General features: G+C 42.7%; 7 protein-coding genes across 7 annotated transcripts; 3 read left to right on the forward strand and 4 right to left on the reverse strand.

Moving 5' to 3' along the window:
- Positions 1-528: 528 nt before the first annotated feature.
- I206_106800 (mitochondrial 37S ribosomal protein uS5m) lies at positions 529-2,074 on the reverse strand (the record flags this gene model as incomplete). Its single annotated transcript, XM_019157372.1, has 5 exons — positions 529-666; positions 742-878; positions 979-1,095; positions 1,166-1,278; positions 1,593-2,074. The coding sequence occupies 5 exons, from the start codon at positions 2,072-2,074 to the stop codon at positions 529-531; spliced, it is 987 nt and encodes a 328-aa protein (XP_019010090.1).
- Positions 2,075-2,440: 366 nt separating this feature from the next.
- On the reverse strand, positions 2,441-3,768 carry I206_106801 (uncharacterized protein; the record flags this gene model as incomplete). The annotated part of the gene is made up of 2 exons (XM_019157371.1): positions 2,441-2,932; positions 2,983-3,768. The coding sequence occupies 2 exons, from the start codon at positions 3,766-3,768 to the stop codon at positions 2,441-2,443; spliced, it is 1,278 nt and encodes a 425-aa protein (XP_019010089.1).
- A 551-nt stretch (positions 3,769-4,319) lies between these two features.
- I206_106802 (ribosomal protein P2) lies at positions 4,320-4,857 on the forward strand (the record flags this gene model as incomplete). Its single annotated transcript, XM_019157370.1, has 3 exons — positions 4,320-4,478; positions 4,587-4,745; positions 4,837-4,857. 3 exons carry the CDS (start codon positions 4,320-4,322, stop codon positions 4,855-4,857), a joined length of 339 nt encoding a protein of 112 aa, XP_019010088.1.
- Positions 4,858-6,033: 1,176 nt separating this feature from the next.
- On the forward strand, positions 6,034-6,885 carry I206_106803 (cyclin-dependent kinase regulatory subunit; the record flags this gene model as incomplete). Its single annotated transcript, XM_019157369.2, has 7 exons — positions 6,034-6,077; positions 6,156-6,175; positions 6,250-6,319; positions 6,489-6,595; positions 6,666-6,683; positions 6,788-6,807; positions 6,871-6,885. 7 exons carry the CDS (start codon positions 6,034-6,036, stop codon positions 6,883-6,885), a joined length of 294 nt encoding a protein of 97 aa, XP_019010087.2.
- A 537-nt stretch (positions 6,886-7,422) lies between these two features.
- I206_106804 (uncharacterized protein) lies at positions 7,423-8,864 on the reverse strand (the record flags this gene model as incomplete). Its single annotated transcript, XM_070203404.1, has 11 exons — positions 7,423-7,638; positions 7,697-7,756; positions 7,817-7,831; positions 7,890-7,983; positions 8,053-8,118; positions 8,174-8,185; positions 8,246-8,330; positions 8,422-8,491; positions 8,547-8,560; positions 8,618-8,690; positions 8,838-8,864. 11 exons carry the CDS (start codon positions 8,862-8,864, stop codon positions 7,423-7,425), a joined length of 732 nt encoding a protein of 243 aa, XP_070059505.1.
- An 835-nt stretch (positions 8,865-9,699) lies between these two features.
- I206_106805 (uncharacterized protein) lies at positions 9,700-12,160 on the forward strand (the record flags this gene model as incomplete). Its single annotated transcript, XM_019157367.1, has 15 exons — positions 9,700-9,832; positions 9,902-10,008; positions 10,072-10,146; positions 10,209-10,295; positions 10,346-10,397; positions 10,463-10,510; positions 10,566-10,624; positions 10,686-10,828; positions 10,965-11,039; positions 11,106-11,139; positions 11,195-11,279; positions 11,342-11,488; positions 11,564-11,646; positions 11,715-11,985; positions 12,063-12,160. 15 exons carry the CDS (start codon positions 9,700-9,702, stop codon positions 12,158-12,160), a joined length of 1,497 nt encoding a protein of 498 aa, XP_019010085.1.
- Positions 12,161-12,269: 109 nt separating this feature from the next.
- Positions 12,270-14,251, reverse strand: I206_106806 (uncharacterized protein; the record flags this gene model as incomplete). Its single annotated transcript, XM_070203405.1, has 7 exons — positions 12,270-12,363; positions 12,439-12,664; positions 12,767-12,867; positions 12,977-13,164; positions 13,263-13,637; positions 13,733-14,048; positions 14,136-14,251. 7 exons carry the CDS (start codon positions 14,249-14,251, stop codon positions 12,270-12,272), a joined length of 1,416 nt encoding a protein of 471 aa, XP_070059506.1.
- Positions 14,252-14,312: the final 61 nt, after the last annotated feature.

A 14,312-nucleotide genomic window follows, 5' to 3' on the forward strand; every position in this document is an offset into this window, starting at 1 on the left:
CATCTAGCAGGCGTATCCGCAGTACTTGAGCTATGACATACACTCTGAGCCCAAGAGGCCTAATGAGTCTATCGAGCAAAGTGTGCTGATTGTTCATCTGTTTATACAGAGGTCACGACCCCTTCCGGCATGTCGTGGTGAACAGACAACAGCTGCGAAGGTTGTTATTTTGTCGTTTACTACATCTTCAGCTAAGTGAGTAAAATTGAACTTGATGGACTGCCCGCAAAGTACTTTGCAGGTTATGATAGCTCGTACCAGTATTGGAGATTGAGAGCGAAAAGGGCAGAAGCGTAAATCGAGATGTTGTTGTGCATACAAAATGAACCCAAACATTTACAGTCACAGAGGAATCTGGGAATTTTCCTTTTCCTTTTGGCTGATCCCGCTGTATTGCTCTGCTATAATATTATGATGATTCGGTGATCACACCCGAACCAATTTCTCTCCTGTGAGTCCGGCAAACAGTCGGCAAGCATCTACCCAAACTCTCCCGGAAGCAATGTACCAACGTATCGTGCATAGCATCTACGTCCTTCTGCCAACATCGACACCATATCTTCCTCGTTCACGTTCGATCTCTTCTTTACTCCTCATTCCTTGGCCCTTGTTCTCTCTAGGTCCCTTCTTTCCGAATATACCAGTACCAAATCCTGATGGATTACCCTATATGGACCGAAGTAAATCAGTATTCGATCTTAATGAATCCCTTCAAGCAGCAAGAGAACGACTAGGACTTACACCACCATGTAAGATTTGAATGGTAGCTTTCAACACATCTGGTCTATTTCTTGAACCCGTTATCATCGCACTAGCATCTTTTATTCCGCATGCAGTGAATAACCTGTGAATCATTGGTGGAACCATCAAGCCAAAACCTTTATTGTGTAACATTTTAGCAACGAAGTTTCCATTTCACAGGATCGTAAAGGGGGGAAGGTTTGTGAAGAACGGCCCTAAATTACAGTGCTAACTCACCAGGTGGTCTAGCTCGAAGATGCACTTTGGCAGCACCCCATTTGCCTGTCAAGTCTTTTCCTTCTCCCCATAACGTACGCGCTTCATATCGATTCACGTAATCCATGCTCAAAACAGCTGTAGGTGTGTTGGAAGCGTCAGATATGGTTGCAAGCCTGAAGTCGCGGGGTATGTTCAGCTGACTGACCTTTGTGAAAAGCGGCATCTGCTGCAGCAGCACCATTATGACCTCTACCTCTGCCTAGTCCGACTAAACCTCGCTCAGGTGACCCAACTACAACATAAGCTTGGTTTACACCCCTAGGGTTAGTAAATAATATAGATCAGTTACAGCATTCGACACACGTATTCTAGAGTGGTTGCTAAAGGTGGAAAGGGTTTTGAAAATCCATCCTCTGTAGCCAAATATACCACAACTCATACCATGCCTTGCTTGAAGAATGGCAAATGATCTACATTTCTTCCCAGGCCCTTTTTCACGTTCGACCTCACAATCCTCCGGTCGAGAGAGCAACATCCAATGCCCCTTCTTGCTTCTATTTCTTTCAGGGGAAAAGTCACGGAAATCCCAGAATCCCACCGAAAATCATTATAGGCAATAGAATCCCACTCACATCTTCCCCTTTTTAGTCATATGTTGCACTTTCCTACTCCTGACAACGAATCTATTCAAGCCTCTCAACTCATCTCTACTCAGCCCAGATATTGCAGAGAGTTTTTGTTCTTTTCTAGCTGCATTCTGATCCTCAAGTGTTGTTGGATACTTTGAAGGATGAGGAGGATTGAATAATGGTGTTGGGTGATTATAATGTTTATGTAATGGTGATGAATGTGTATTTGGGAAATTTGGTAATCGAGGAACAGGATGATATGGAATCGTAAATGCTGATCTCTCCAATCCTGATGAAGGCTTCGATGTATCTGATATTGTAGATGACGATGAAGAAGATGCAGAGTCGATCATTGAAGGAGGAAGATCTGAAGGGTTTGTTGAAGAAGAAGAAGAAGAGGATTCGGCTTGAGTTGAAGCGGCTCGCGAGATCAAACGGGATGATGATCCGAGAGACCTTAGTGGTCGAGCAAGGTGTCTTGACATGGTTGTCTGAGTTGAAGCTAGATTATATTATCGATAAAGAAGACATATCTCGGATGAAATGAATTTTAGATAAATCAATTCATAAATCGACAGAAATCTTGAACTTGCAAAAGACAGGAACCATCTCACCGTACGGCTATTTCCGGAAAATGCCGATACCACCGTACATTGGATTCAAGGTAGTGGCAGAGGATTATATAGGACACTCTTGCTGTTTATACTTCTTTAAACACCGTCTATGCATGTCACAATGGTTATACAATGGTCAATTCCTATCAAAAATACAACAGATAATTGAGTGCTACAAAGATAATGTTACGACGTGCAAGACCAACGTAAATAGTGACACGAATGGACCCAGAATATTCAAAAGTCGTCCCATCTCTCCCATTCATGCCTTAACGTCCATAACCTCTTCAAGGCCTCCCTTTCCTCTTCCTTCCATTCAGCAATTTCAGTATTACGCTGAATACCAATGGTATTGGCAACATCCTCTGCGGTGATCCCATTGACATCCTTTGCTGTGGGCTGCCTTCTCAGCATATCATCTTGTTGAAGAAGCGGAATTGTGCGTTTGGTCTTCAGACATCCGAAACCCCTATTGAGATATGTTTTGCGAGCATGATAGGTATAGGTATCGATCTTCAGCTCGTTTCTGTATCTTGAGTACAACATTCGTACTTGTACTTCCCACCGATTATCATCTCGGACTTGGGGCTGATTGATCTCCCTTGTTTTGGAGTCAGCGTTAGGAGCTAAGTAGCCTTTCGAGAGAGAATCAGTTTGAAAGGTGAGGATGATATCAGGTGGTGAAGAGCATGTTATTCTTAAATGCCCGAGCGGGAGGAACATCTTGACCTACATGGATCGGTCAGATCACTCCACGTTATAAGCCAAATGCAACATACTCTTATAGTCATCCGTTTGAAATCTGATATTACATCACTTATATTCTGCCAATCTCTCTTCTCTGTTTCAGTCCATTTCCCAACATCCTTCATATCTAACAATCGTTCTTGTATCTGTCCCTTCCTCTTCATAAACAACTCCGCAATGAATCCACCTCTTCTGACTTTGACAACCCTCCCTTCTTCCAGACGGAGAATGACTTCGTACATGGATCCAGGTGAGCTAACATTTATGGTATCCTTCTTCCCTTTTATTAGCGGTACAGGACAGGATGTGGAAGGCAAAGGATATGATAGTATAGGTCGTATATGATGGGGGGTATCTGTGTTGCGAGCTGAAGTAGCTGTCTGTGAATTGACGGGTTGTTCTGGATTGATTGTGCAATTCGAGCCGGATGACAGACCAGTATGGACGGTGTCGATGGGATTGTTTGCATCCTTCCGGATTATTGCGAAGTTTTGGGAAGGAGGTGGTGTTGAGGGAGGAGTTAGAAGAGCCGAGGTCGAGGATGTAATGGCGAATCGGACGCTGTTTGTTTGGGCTCGTAAAGATGCATCCTTCAAATGCAAGCGACGCTTCTCTTTCCATCCTCTTTCTAGCTGTCTAAGCGGAGAGGGTGTGCCCTCAGGTGGTGAGTGTTTGAGTACGGAATTCGCTACATAGATCGGACTAAGGGGTGTTCTGATTGTGGACTGTTGTGACGGAGCAGGTTCAGGTAGACTGGGTGCATTGTCACTGGCAGAGGTAAGGGGTCTACGTCGAACTATTGGTGGTCGCGAGGACATCTCACATGACGAGATGGGCTATATTGACCAATGTCCATGTCTGCGTGTGCTTGGTGAGGTACGACATAAAAGCATCTATTTCAACGATGAACATGTTATTAAACAACAGAGTGGACATACCGGCAAGGTGATAGACCGAAACAGTAAGATGACGTAAGCTGATCAGCCCAAGGGGATGACAGCGGCGAGTTCCGCGGTCACTTGAACCAGGATGAGTTATACCCGACATCGGCGATAAATACCTTCTCTTTGTGCCACAAGCTATAACACCGACCTTCTTATGAAGGATTTTTCCACTGTAAGCAATTGACTCCCCCTTCCATGTCAAATGATCTCGTGGCTTAGACTGACCACTGACTAATTATCAAAATCATCCTTGAACATTATTCCACTTATACCTTCTCATCATCATTAATAAAGGCTCAAACGTTCTCCTGCTTGATAGCTTAATTTGGTTGACGTGCCATCAAATAAAACAAAGTGAGTCATACTTGGTATTCAATTACCTTTTCGAGAGCAGGAAAACTAATAATTCGAAATCATTCGTTCAGATGAAATACCTCGCTTCTTACCTTCTTCTCCAAATCGGTGGTAACGCCTCCCCTTCCGCTGCCGATGTCAAGGCTCACCTCGAAACCGTTGGTATCGAGGCTGAACAAGAAAGACTCGACAAATTGATCTCTGAGCTCGAGGGTAAAGACATCAACGAAGTGAGTTGGGCGTTCATTGACATTGAAGGATTTTGGAGTCATTCCGAGAAAGAAGGAATCATTGGGAACAAAGAAATTGGGAGCTAACTTTGTCATTCAATCTGATAGCTTATCGCTGAAGGTTCTTCTAAACTCGCCTCCGTCCCATCCGGTGGTGCCGCCCCAGCTGCCTCTTCCGGAGGTGCTGCCGCTGCCGCTGGTGGTGCCGAAGCCGCCCCAGCTGAGGAGAAGAAAGAGGAAGCTAAGGAGGAGTCTGATGATGACATGGTGAGTAGTATTTTCTTTTGCTGTTCATCAATTCAGAAGTCATTTTGATTTTCACATCGGAAATGGTATTCTAACTTATTGTGTTGTTCAGGGTTTCGGTCTTTTCGACTAAACTCGTCAATTTCGAAATTTTTCGGAACATCGACTTTCTTCATATCATGTAGAACATCCGTCATCAACACTAGGATTCATTCATATGGTTTATAGATTGTGATCGTGGAATGCATGATATGCCCACCTCATTTTGTCCCCATGGGCCGAATCGTGACTGGAACTGGCCAATTGCCAAATAGGCTCTTTCAGACTGATTAAGTGACCAACTGACTGATCTGTCTTGCGATCAACGATGGGACCGCAGCAGCCTATTTATGATAGCTGGCTTGACAATGCGAAGAGACGGATATTACTATCTTTGTGAAGCCGATGACAGAAATGGCGATCGTATCCTCCTTGATCCTTCTTGTTTATCCCAAGCTTCTTGTACGTTTTTATTGCGACAGACTGCATATATTGTATACTAAAGGAATCCTGATTGAGTTTCCTGATGTCATGACCACTGTTTGAGGTTCCCCCGATAACAACAGTCAATTTGGGATGGGTTATAAGGGTAAATGTCGAAGCGTTGGTCACCTTGTGTATGCCAAAGTTTCCACAACGATCCGACTCGTTTGTCACCCGGCGAGACAAATTGCATCGTCACAATATGTTGGTGAGTCGTCGCATCAATTTGAGATCGAACGAACTTTTACTAGTATAATAGCGATGAATCGTGGGTTCAAGCCGATTGGACGACTGTGAGCGCAATTAAGTCATAAGAGAAGATCAACAAAACTCGGCGCTGCTTGGCGCTCTTAGCTGTCTTACAGACACGGATGTTTCGAGCTCCCGGTCTCCCTTATCCATGCATTACTGTACTTCTGAATTAGCTACCACATCAAAAGTAAGAAGAGAAGAGACCAAAGGGATAACTCGTATAGGGTGAATTTGATTCCGTTGATGAACAGACGCGTAGGAATGATTTTTCCGATTAAACCATATTACGCGTATTTTATTCAACATTTGTTCATGATCATATATATATGTATATACATCATTCCTCACTTAACCACTCTTTATAAACTCTAAGGTTTCTCATCCGACTCTTATCACCATCATCAAAGCTGGGTCAGATCAACCGTCGCATCGATACTACGAAGAACAGTCAAAACCAATTCCTCTTCTGTTTATCCTCATACCTCTTTCTCCCTAATCTCAAATCTCCGATATCTACAAACCTGTAAATTAGATAATGGCACCCGGTAAGCAACCCACGATGGAGGAATTAGCGGAGAGGTAAGTGAATCGTCACCATCATGCTTGCCTTTCGCAGGTAGCTGTAAGATTAATGAATTTATATTATGCTATTTATAGGATCATTTATTCAGATCGATGTATGTTACCGGTTCCCACCTTTCGATTAGTCAGAAAAGTAAAAGGATTGTTGACGTTCTTGTCGAATACATAGATTCAGACGATAGATTCGAGTATAGACATGTGATACTACCAAAAGCCATGTTGAAATATATCCCAAAGAGGTGAGTTTGCGATAATCATTCATTTTGATTAGGGGATGACGAATGCTCATTTGTCATTTTCCTCTTTAACCCCTTCATCATCAATCATAATTTGATGATGTCAACCTACACTATGTCCCGACAATACTATCACCAACATCTTGCTCTAATCTCCTATCGCCATCTTCAGCTATTTCTCGCCGGACGATTCGGGATTACTTCGAATACTTGAAGAGAACGAATGGAGAGGAATAGGTATTACACAGTCATTAGGATGGGAACACTTCGAAGTGCATGGTTAGTCAATAATAAATATGAGCCATCGAATAGTACCTCGCTGATCCTGATCGTGTTCTTAATTTCATAGCTCCTGAACCACATATCTGTGAGTTTTCCTTCTTCAATATATGCGTTTCATCAGAGTTCCCGGTCTTGATTTTAAGACAGGAATCAGACCTATCGCTGACATCACATTCTTCTTGTTTGTAGTACTTTTCAGACGACCACTTGTGAGTCAATCACAATGCACTGGCTCTTCCGATTGATGCTAACGTGGAAATGTATTAAATTAGCCTGCTAAGCGATAATCAAATCGAAGTCAGAGTATTGGATGAGCTGACTTAGGATGGACAAGCGAAGTATCGCACTGGATGGAGAGCAAATAAGAACCAATGATGAGGAAGGAGTTGGGATGGTCTCACAATTATAGACGAATTTATTCCTCGCTTTTTAAGGCTCGAAATCCATATTTCTGCGTGTTTTTTTTTTTCGTTCCTTTTTTGTTTCTTTGGCATTTTTCGGTCTTTTCAATCAGTCAAAGAGGACAAATTTCTCGGTTTCAGTCCCGAGATAACAGGGCATTCAAGTAGGTAGATCAATATGCCTCTTATGCAATTGATAGCAAATACGCTACGACATTCTTGCTTGAGTTGGTAAGCTGATCGCGGAATGTACAGCGAGATATGTCAGACACCTCGACCCTAAAATGTTGAGAATGATCTTAAAATAACATATAAGTATACAACAATGAAAGACTGAGGAGTATTATGAACACATCACATCTACTAAGTCCCAGAAGAACATTAACGGAGCAGAAATATCGCCTATGGACCCATCGCTTCAACTCATAGACCAACAAAAGACGACAGCCTACCCACTACAGCTAAGAGAACAACAGCTATTACCCATCTCCAACTTGGCATCCAGTATGATCCAGCTCTCGGCCGGTTCGGTAACGGTATTATTGGTTTAGCTTCGGTAGGATTGGGTATTTGGGTTGTCGTTGTTTCTGCAGGTGCAGGGGTAGGAGTATCGGTATTGGGTGTTACAACTTTGGATGCCTCAACGAACATACTCGTCAGCTTGTCTGTCAACGTGAAGAAGGAATCGCCGCCTTACGGAGATGGAAGGTGTTCCTTTGCCCATATCTGGCAAATCCACCATTTCAGGCTTATTATACTAAATTTGAAAAGGTATATCAGTATTGGCAAACTCAGGTCGCATTTTCGCCCTACTCACGTCTGGGAATATTTCCTAGAAAGAAATAGGTACATTAACAAAGATCGAACGAGCGAATCAAAATATAACTTACTCTAAACTTCTTGTTGGCGATGTTGAATGCGTGACTTTGCTTGGCCAAAATCTTCTTATCCGCTTCACTAGTCTTGACAGCTCCGGCAGTGATTCTATCCAGATCGACTCAATCAGCATGTTCTGATGTTGAATGCTACCGATGAAGCTGACAAGTTACTCACTCATCGGAGAGCATGAAACTCAACAAACCCGTCAAAATAGTCGCTACTGACCATGCAGCATTCCACCTGAATGAATTTAGATCAGCTTATTTCGCGACTGTCATGAATGAAGCCGACGTACGTGCTCGGATGACTATGAGAGTTTGTTACATCAGTTATTATAAACTCTTACGATCGCAGCAGCTGAGCTCACTAAGAGGTCATACTCATGCAGATCTTATGACCAGTCTCAAATCTACCTGAAGGGGTGAACATCTTGACATCAGGAGGTTTGAAAGCTGAACCATGAGAAGACATCAGCAGGATGTAATCTTCAGTCGTGCCGGACTGCGCTTGTCTATCGGCAGCTGGTATCAAAGTATGACTCACGATAATCGCTAGGAAACCAGATAAGCCCATGATATTCTCCTCCCTCATATGGTGTATCTGGAGGACCACGCTGCGATGCAACGCGATAAGCTGCTGTCCGATTGCAAGTATCTTGCATAGCTTACTATTATGAAGTGCCCTACAATATTGTCCATCAGTCAGCGTGACAGAAAAATACGGATCGAATAAAACTCACAGTCCAATATGTTCTTCTCCTCCGGACATGCCCATATAAACGGTGGCGGCGCTTTTTGCATAGCGAGGTACTCCTGCATGCTCATGTCAGCTTGTGTCGTTAAGATATCAGTCCAATGCAAAGCTGACCTTCTGGAGCTAGCACAAGAAGCAGATGTCAGCACGAAGGGACAATCCAGTGTGAATTAAGGGGAGCGAAGGTGGCGAGCTTTTGGACTTACCCTCTTCTGAGCAACTTTCGTAGCCATCTCGACGAAGCTTCTGTATTTATACCAGCCCGCCAGTCGGTACTAGTGATAAGGATGGAGCACAATAGACCAAGTGATGTAAGAAGGGAGGTTGGATATATAGCAAAGATTGTAACTCAACGAATTGTTGTTGATGATCATGTTTCACCCTTACTCGTCAGTCATTCGGCACAGATAACATTGATACAAACTGATGACGTGGCATTATTCATCACCAACAAAGTATCATTATTACTGCACCAACACTACATGTTTAAGTTCAAGTTGTATGCATATAGTGGTTGATGAAATAGCATATTCTAAGGGACGAAGGTTATGCATTACATCAATGTGTGCCCGCTTGATTGAAATGAACATGCATCTTATTATTGATATGTACACCTCATTTCGTTTGTACTTGCTTGACATGCAACGGGTCAAAAGCGATTGTTGACAAGATTCAACTAGCTTCGGGGCATATCCGGTTAGATAAGATCTCAATCATCGACAGCAAATTCTCCTTGGATCGTAGACTATCACTGCAAAAGTTCAACATATGTGCCGGTACAAGTATTCGATCGACTGTTACACTGTGATTCATCCCTCTCAAGCCTCCGAGAGATTCGTACCAGTTCTCGGTATAATATGATTTATTCTCGGCAAAATCGGCGCCGATTTTCCACTCAAGCTGAGCCATCTGAAATGATGATACAGCTATATATGCAAAAAGTTACCATAGTTACGACGGGGAACACTCACATGGCTTCGTCAAATATGACTAAACTGTACTGAATTGTATACACCGAACAGCATTGTCGTATAAATAGAACATTGGAAAACAAGTAAGATCAGCAAAATGGGTAGCTTCCAGTCTAAATCGGAATCAACGGTCAAAATGAGCAAGAAGGAATATTTGAAAGTAGAAGGGGAAAAGATCGTTCTGAATGGAGAAGAAGTGATTCTGAAAGGTGCTGCAATTGGAGGATGGAGTGAGTCTGGCTGTTTCACTCAGATGAAAGAAGCAAGATATCAGCTGATATAGCTTGTACAATGTTCAGTGAATATGGAGAATTTCATTACTGGATATACTGGTCATGAACATCAAGTGAGAGCTGCTTTGAAAGAAGTATTAGGAGAAAAGAAATACGAATTCTTCTTTGATAGAGTGAGAGAACAAATTCATCATGCGTCTCTTAAAGATTCGATTCATTGGCTGACTCTCGCCCAGTTCTTGGAATATTTCTTCGGAGAAGAAGATGCCAAATTCTTTGCTTCTTTAGGGTTGAACTGTCTGAGAGTACCGGTAAGTGCAAGGATCAGGTCGCATACCGCAATATGTTGAGTGACGAAACCTTGTCCCCTCAGGTTAATTATCACCACTTCGAAGATGATATGAACCCTCGGGTTTTCAAGAAGGAGGGATTGAAGCATCTTGACAGGATCGTTGACATAGTCAGTCAATTTTCGTAGAACGCAAACCGAAGCTTATTCTTACAAATTAGTGTGCGAAGTATGGTATATACACAATTATCGATCTGCATGCTGCTCCGGGAGGTACGTCTATCACCGTCCCAGGGATCTAACTACCTTCAGACACTGACTGAAATCGGTATAATTAGGTCAGAATTTTGATTGGCATTCTGACAACGCCACTCACAAGGCATCATGTAAATTTGTTATTCTACTCGTACAGCCTGAGCTAACCTACGCTACTTTAAACAGTCTACGACCATAAGGATTTCCAAGATCGAACAATCATATTATGGGAACACTTAGCAAAGGTAAGCCCTGTGTCCGCAATCTTATCTCACCTGCTTTGTGTAGACTAATATCTCATTGTAGCATTATAAAGAAAATACTTGGGTTGCGGGATATAACCCTCTAAACGAGCCTACAGACGAAAAGCATGTTAGACTGGTAGCATTTTACGATAGAATTGAAGTAGCTATTAGGAAAATTGATCCGGATCATATACTCTTCTTGGAGTAAGTTTCAATATACTCTTGTAAAGAGTCTTTACCATGGGCTAATCAGACAGTGTGAAAATCTCAGCGGAAAGTGAGCTTGCTTTCCTAAGCGTATTCGGAGTATGACATCCTTCCACTAATCAATCTGTTTTAGTACTTTCGCAGCCGATTTCAGCGCTTTTGGAAAACCGTTGCCAAATAGTGTATATGCATGTCATGACTATTCAAAGTGAGTTGGTGCGCATTGTATCCTCTGATACCACGTTAACAGCGCGTAATTGACCTATCGATTCAGCTATGGTTTCCCGAGTGCACCAGAATTGTATACTGTGAGCTACCTCATTAATAAGCAGTCGATCAAGGCTAAGTCGGTTATTGATGCAGGGAACGAAAAAACAAGTGCAGATTCATAAGGACAACTATGAGAGGAAAACAGAATATATGAGGAAATATAAAGGTCCCGTATGGGGTAAGTGGTTTTCGCCAATAGGGATGTTGTGACAATGGATACTCATGGGGTTCGTCGATCAGTCGGAGAATGGGGACCAGTCTATCAGAATGCTCATGATGGATTACCTAATTGGGAGAAGATTAACGATTCAAGATTCGACGTATTGAATTTGCAATTAGATATTTATGATAAAGCAAGAGCAAGTTGGTCAATCTGGTTGTATAAGGGTAAGCTTTAGAGATAAAGCAGATAGCTTTGACCTTTTCCTACATACTTATGTTTATGTTTTCTTTTATGTACAGATATCGGATTCCAGGGAATGGTATATGCAGGTGAGGAAACGCCTTATGTCACATTACTTTGGGATTTCTTACAAAAGCAAAAGGTGTGTGATTGAACCTAAATTGTCAGAAATGAATTGATCGTTGATTGCTTTTGATGGTTCACTGGTAGCGATTGGCAGCGAATAAATGGGGTGCGGATGATTCCGAAGTTAAAGATCTTTTCGAACCAATCGTAGAATGGTTATCTTCAAATGCACCAACTTTCAAATCTAGATATCCCGCTAAAGGAGGAGTCAATGATTCTTGGAATACTAAGGGACATTTAGCAAGATTAGTTAGAAATATTTTATTATCTGAAGAAATGGTTAAAGAGTATGCAGAATATTTCAGAGGTAAAAGTATGAAGGAATTAGATGATCTTGCGAAAAGTTTCCATTTTAGTAAGTGATCATTAACCTGTAAAGAATCTACAGCAGAAAATCCAGAGAGTGAGAATAGCTAATCTCGAATGATGTAGACAATTGTACCCAAAGAACAAGACTCAATGAAATACTCAAGGACGACTCAAAGCGTAGCGAGAAGTTGATTTCCACGTCGACGAAGGAGAAGGTTTAAGTGGAAGACAGAAATAGTCAGAAGATCTTTTGGCAAATTTTCAAGTGCTATAATACCCAAAATGCATAAATGATTAGCACAAACATACCCAGGTTTTCCTTTTGATCCATCACTGCCACCATCTTTTCGTTACCGCTTCCCTGAGATCCCACAACATCATATCCGCCCACAAATAGCCTCCCGGTAGAAGTTTTTGATGTAGACTACAGTGTCATATCGATTGTGAGCAAGACGCCACCCTTTGACAGAATAACCAGGGAAGCATGAAAGGTACTCACTCATCCTTCTGATGATCCTCCATACCCATCATTCTCCTCCCCCACATGTTCATATCCACCTGTTTCAGTACACTCCTCTCTTCGGAGGTAGCATCGTCTAAGTCCTCGATAGCAGACATAGAAGCCTCGTGTAAAGGCGATAATCTGTTTAATTTCTGTTGAGGTCTATTTGGGCGTTGTTTCTCATTTCCTTCTTCGAAGAACCACCCAAACATTGCTCGAAGGGCTATGCAATTATGAACAAGCTCACTACTCAGCTTTCTTCCCTTGCATCGCGAACAAAGATTTTGGAAAGTCTGGGTATAATACACGAATGCACTGAACATACGATAATGATGACTTGACCACTTGATCTTGGTTTCGGGAAATACATGTCTAGTATGCATGATTGCCTGGCGTGTCCTGGTTCTGTACCAATTGAGTCGTTCTCTGGGTGGTTCCGATCAATCAGCGCTACGCACCAGAAATCTCAAGCCGAAAGCTAGCGCAGAGTGGTCTCGAATGGATAGTTTATACCAGCTCAAAGTGGGTCACTCACTGGGCTAGCGCATCACCGATGTCTTTGCCATCAGCAGCATCTTCCCTCATCCACCGCGTGGTGTCCCATAGAGCTGATCCTACGTAGGTTAACTCGGGAGCTGTTGATGCTCTACCCATTGCTCGTATGTAGGGTAAAGCAAGTAAAGATATCCTTGATTCGATAGTATACGGAGGGATATAGTCTTCCTATAGATATAGATATATACAAACTTGTTATTGATAGTCCGGAAAGATATCTCACGTGTAAAGCCTCTCTTTGTTTGACGATAGACAACTTGACTCACTCTGAAAGCCCAGAAATTCTTCTCATCCAGTCCATAATTGAAAATCTGAACAATCATCAAGTCTATACCAGGTATATGACAATAATGAGAGTGATATCCTGATGCGTCGCCTTCATGTCTTGCATCCTCGTCTCTCTTGCCCAGTGTGGAATGCACATCGAAAGCCTTCATGTCCTCCTGAGATGATCCAGTTTCTGAGGTTTTCTGTGTTGGCGGCTGTCTCGGCACATCGCGCGACGATCCTTGCTGGTATTTTTCGATCTCTTCCAGGGACTCTGGTACCCTGTCTTCCTCTGCTTTGGCTTCTTCACCTACGATTTGATGGGGTGAGAAAGGATGAGTCCAATTCATTTCGCGAAGTGGTTCACCTGCCATCTACGAGCGAATAAGCACTCTGTCAGTCTTATACTGGCTCTGCTCTTCGTCAACAACGGATCTCAGGAAAGCGTGAGATGAAGAGAATGACTCACCTCACAGAAATACTTGACTTGATATCTGCCTACACTATCTCCTATGAGTAAGACAGTTGTTCCCCTAGCCCAGCTTACATCTTCCCATTCTTTCCCATCTGGTCCTACGTCTTTCTCCCACCAGCCTTTCGGGTCTAGAATATCCGAAGGAAAAGACGGTGGTCTAATGGACCACGAAGTACGTAGAAGAGAGGCTAGCAGAGCAGGTGGGGAAGAACCAGTAAAAGGTCGCCAACGATTATCATGTGGATTCCACTGAGAATATGCCAAGTAGCCCGGTTGCAAGTATGGGTTGGAGTGTGCAGAAAGGCCGACCCTAAGTCAGATGAAAGAATTTTGGTCATGATTCGATTGACCTGGACGATTATTCTAATCGTGTTAATGCTACGACAGAGGAGCTCACTTTTCTCTTACATCCCAACCAACTACATCTAAGGCTATAATCGCAGCCAAGATTACTAATGCTATGTCCCGTATTTTACGCCATAAATTCCATGGGATGTAAGGCGTGGTCGGCATGATTAGCTTTGATGATACCGCTGAGATCACCTATACCCCAAGTGAATTAACATAAGGGTGA

Source organism: Kwoniella pini, chromosome 10 (assembly GCF_000512605.2).
Source record: "Kwoniella pini CBS 10737 chromosome 10, complete sequence".
Lineage (NCBI taxonomy): Eukaryota > Fungi > Basidiomycota > Tremellomycetes > Tremellales > Cryptococcaceae > Kwoniella > Kwoniella pini.